At 40.5% G+C, this 4904-nt stretch overlaps 1 protein-coding gene across 1 annotated transcript in view; it reads right to left on the reverse strand.

The window, feature by feature from the left end:
• LOC104500366 (glycogen synthase kinase-3 beta-like) overlaps positions 1 to 2390 on the reverse strand; it is a gene marked incomplete at its 3' end in the record, with an annotated part of 48381 nt that extends 45991 nt beyond the window's left edge. The window contains exon 1 of the mRNA XM_010144002.1: positions 2219 to 2390. Within this exon, the coding sequence (XP_010142304.1) occupies positions 2219 to 2390 (172 nt within the window). The remainder of the gene's footprint in view (positions 1 to 2218) is intronic.
• Between the last annotated feature and the right edge of the window lie 2514 nt (positions 2391 to 4904).

The following is a 4904-nucleotide window of genomic DNA, read 5'->3' on the forward strand; positions in this document are numbered from 1 at the left end:
CCGCTTCCAAGGTTACCTAACACTACCCAGCTTGTCACATGCTTCAAGCCAATGTCACCAATGGAAGGAGATCCATTTCACAATGCTACGTCAAGTTTATCTAATGAATTGGTGAAAACCAGTGAATCCTGTGAGACTGCTTAAAGACTCTGCAAAAATCCATTAAATCTCCCACCCTAATTTTATCTTAAACCTCTTGCTATGCTCAAAGAAAATAATCAAACCATTCTGAATGCTTTACAGAGGATTTCCTGTAGTCCTTTGTTTTCCTAGGCTTCTCATGAAAAAATTAGTTCGGAAACTTCAGAGTCAAGATACCCACACCTACTACTACTCCTGGACCTGCAAGATCCAGAAGAAAAGTAGGTCGGCTTAGAAAGATTTGTTCCTGAAAAATCCACATTAACTCTTACTCAAGCGCTACTTTGTTTCTTTACGAGAGAGTTATGAAGAATTAAACCTACTAGATATTTCTCCTATTTCCTTCTTTCAATAAACAGCTGTTGCAAACCCATTCTCAAAACACACTGTAAGGAATTCAAACTTCCAAAAAATAAACCTGTTGGAGTTTCAGTTATATTATGTTACAGAATAGTTGAACCTGAGGAACTGTAGAGGTAACATTCACCTTGCACCTTTGAAACCTTTGATCTCAGAGTAACACATCCCACTGCTTGCCAAAGTATACAAATAATGTGTCTGTATCACAGCAGCATTAGGGAGTCCCAAGACTGTTTTGCCACTCATTGCTCCACACAGATGAAAGTACTGTTCAGAAGACCATACACAATTCAGAACAATTATTCCAGTTTGTCGACAGCAAGAGTTAACTTGCCAGCCAAACAGCATATAAAGAAGTTCACTAAACAGCCCTGGGAAATACTGGTTTTAGCCTCAGTGTGACAAAAGACAGCAGAGAGGAAACACCCTTTTCCAACAATCTTCAATCTCTCCAAACTGAGACTCCTAACAGCAAACACCAAGCAGCATCATTCCACATTAAGTCTTTATGAGAAGCCTAGACAGCTTTCACCTCATTCCTTTCACCTTTTATTTTATTTTGGACTGACAGACTTAGTGGCCTCAGCAGATAAGCAGGCATTGTCAAGCACGTAATACTCTCAGCACCTTCAATTGTAGGTCTACAATAGAACTAGAACATTAAATTGAAAAACTAAGGAAGGACAAAACACCAAAATACTAAACATCTCTTACAGCACTGCTCACATCAGAAAAATCACTAGTATTTGTCCAGAAGCAGCTGCCTTCTGGGGCCAACAGCAATATGACCTAGCTTTATGGTAACAGACTAATGTGACTGTACAACCATCACCTAGACAAACCACTTTTGTAACATCCAACAAAGCAACAGAAGTGAAAAATAAATAGCTATCACTCTAATACACTTGTATTTGCACTTGGAACATTTACTGCAAACCTTTAAAGCATCTCCCCACACCATTTTGATGTTTAACATTCATGATGTGGTATTTGGGGGTGTTTTTTGATGAAGAGGTTATCCCAGAATTCTGATGAGCAATAAAATCCAGGCATTTTAATTCCCAAATGCTCTGATCTTTCTAGCTCACTTTCCACCCTTAGCACATGATAACAATAGAACATAGAATGGTTTAGGTTGAAAGGGACCTTTAAAGGTCATCTAGTCCAACCCCCTTGCAGTCAGCAGGGACATCTTCAACTGGATCAGTTTGGTCAGACCCCTGTGCAACCTGACCCAGGGATGGGACATCTGCCACCTCTCCGGCCAAACTTTAACCATCCTTGTTGTAAAAAATGCCTTCCTTACGTCTAGTCTGACTCTTCCCTCTTTCAGTTAAAAACCGTCACCCCTTAGCCTGTTGCAACAGGCCCTGCTGAAAAAGATCATCCCCATCTTACTTACAGGCTCCCTTTAAGTACTGGAAGGTTGCAGAGTAAGATCGCCCTGGAGCCTTCTCCAGGCTGAACAACCCCAACTCTCTTCCCAACTCTCTCAGCTTGTCCTCATAGCAAAGGTGCTCCATCTCCTTCAATCATTTTTTGTGGCACTCCTCTGGACCCTCTTCAACAGGTTCATGTCCTTCTTGTTCTGAGGACTCCAGAACTGGACACAGTACTCTAGGTGAGGTCTCACCACAGTGGAGTAGAGGGGCAGATCACCTGTTGCAGCCCCAGGATATGATTTGCCTTCTGGGCTGAGCATGCACACTGGTCATACCCAGTTTTTTATCCACCAGTACCCTGGAGTCCTCCTTGTCAGGGCTGCTCTCAATCCCTTCATCACTCCAGCCTGTGTTGACACTGGGGACTGTCCCAACCCAGATGCAAAACTTTACACTTGGCCTTTTAAGGTTCACATGAGCCCACTTATCCAGGTCTCTTGATGGCATTCTGTGTCTCAAGAACGTCAGCCACATCACTCAGCTTGGTGTCAACTGAAAACCTGCTGAGAGTGCACTCGATCTCATTGTCTATATCACTGATGAAGATATCAAAACAGCACTGGTCTCAGTACAAACCCCTGAGGGATACCACTCATCACCGATCTCCATCTGGACATCAAACAATCGACCACTATCGTCCGGGTGAAGCCATCCAACTAGTTCCTCATCCACCAAACAGTCCACTCATCGAGTCCATATCCCCCCAATTTAAAGAGAAGAATGTTGGGAGGTCTTGCAGAAGTTCAGATAAATGACATCCACAACTCTTCCCCTATCCTCTGATGTAGTTGCTTCGTCATAGAAGGCCACAAGCCAAGGGACACAGGGGACAAATGTCCATGCGGGACAAATTATGACTATTAGGTAAAGGAATTGGTTTGAAAGCAGAGAATACTCATCAGTTTGCAGGAAGAAGAGAACATAGTTCACTTACAAGACTACAATTTATTAGAGAATCAGTGCAAGCTCTAACTGTATTTTCCAGTATCTTGGTATAACTTTAGAATGGTTCATGTCATTCACTTTACCTAATGCCAATGGTCACTTACCCTTTTCAAGATGAGTATTAATTCAATTTTGTACACTTAAAGGCAAATATACTAAATTCCGTATTTTGCTGATACAATTCACCAATAAAACCAAAATGAAATAAATTCATTTTTGTGAAATATTCATATGGTTTGGGAACAACAGACATGGATCTCAAAAAGTGGCAAACGTTTACCCAGGAGAGACAAAGGATTCTCCTACTTGACAAGCATTGTTACGTAAATACCCTACCAGCTGCAGATTCCTACTGTTACCTTAAACCTTACCATTCTACAAGCATACTGCATGTATACTTTTTGCCATTACCTAAATGTAAGCTGTTAGTCAATAAAATTCACTTCAGCCCTCAGAGAACATGAAAGACATCCTTTGCTATTGATCAGAACTTCCCCCCATGCCTTCTACTGAATAGGCCTGGAGAAAGTCCAAAATTACACCTGCCTTACATTCTTTCAGCTGTTCAGCTTCTGACCAAGCAGTACAAAACACACGTTAATGTACATATAGTCAGAGATCTATGATTCTTTTCTTTCAACTACATATACACCCTTTTCCTTTTCTTCTATATGCTTTGAAGAGAAGAAACAATGTATCACTAGGATGTTTACAGCTGCTTTCCTCCTACTTCAAATGCAACCTCAATCCTTTGTGCTGTCTACATATTCCTCCTTTTCCTGTTTCTATTGACTTTATTTATCTTCTCTTACTTCCCTCATCCAATTGCTACACCTCTCCTCTCTGAGGAGCACACAGGACCTCCCATTAGATGTTACTTAGGTTCTTTTTAAATCCTAAAAGATAACCTCACAGACCTACACCACTCTCTACAATGAGGTCATGTAGCTGTAGGAATGTCTATTGATCTGTTAATTCTCAGTATCACCTCCCTATTAACATATAGCCCAATACTAAGTCAATATTGACTACTTCTCCCTTTCTCATGTCTAAGGCTTCTCCACAGCCTTTCATCTTGATTTGTTCTGTGTTCACAGTCAGCAAGTCACTTCCTCGATCACTGCTGGATCTAGCACTTGCCAATCTGAATAGGTTACAACCAGCAGCTGAGAAAACTATCTATAGAAAAACAAGTGACCAGAAGGGGATGAAGGTCTGTCAGAATTGCACTGGCTTTTTTCAGTCATTGATAATTGAGAAGGTCAAAAGGACTGATCATTTTCTGAAACTCATGCCTTCACAGAAAGCACCAAAAAAAAAAAAGTTATCTGCTAGGATCTGATGCCAACTATCAGACTAGGCTATGAAATAAAACACCTAGCTCTTAAGATACCTGTATGGCATGCAAAAGAAGGAAGAGGTCATCAGCTGCTCTGAGAGTCTTCAGTGTGAGGAACATGCTTGAGGCAATATGCTGTCGGCAGCAGAAATCACGGTGCTGGATGACATTTTTCTAATTATTTTCCTTACTACATTTTGTAACAAGTTAATTTCACAAAAAGCTAATTATGAGCCAGTATGGGAAAGAAAGTATAAAAATGGTTATTTATGAACTGTTTTACTAAACAGCTTCCTTTCTTCATCAGTGAACTGCATGAGTGTTACCTAGTGGGAGACAGCAGAAAAGAGAAACAAACATCCAAGAACCAAATCAGGAAAACGCAGAGAACTGAAGAAAGAAGTTTTACAAAATACAGTGTGTTTTGTTTTTTAATTAACCCCAAACAAAAGGAGTTCTTGACATTTCAAAAATAGCTCAAGACAAACACTGAAAAAACCTGTAATCACTCGGAGAAGACAAAAGCATTCACTAAATAGATACACACACACTTAGTTTTAGCACAGGAAATGTCATCTGACTTCTTGACTGTAACTGAATTCCACAGTAAAAGAGAGGCCATCAGACATTACGTAAGATCAGAAGAATCTCCTGGTTTGTATCCAAGGATTTCGGAA

Source organism: Buceros rhinoceros, unplaced genomic scaffold (assembly GCF_000710305.1).
Source record: "Buceros rhinoceros silvestris isolate BGI_N320 unplaced genomic scaffold, ASM71030v1 scaffold5929, whole genome shotgun sequence".
NCBI classification, from domain to species: domain Eukaryota; kingdom Metazoa; phylum Chordata; class Aves; order Bucerotiformes; family Bucerotidae; genus Buceros; species Buceros rhinoceros.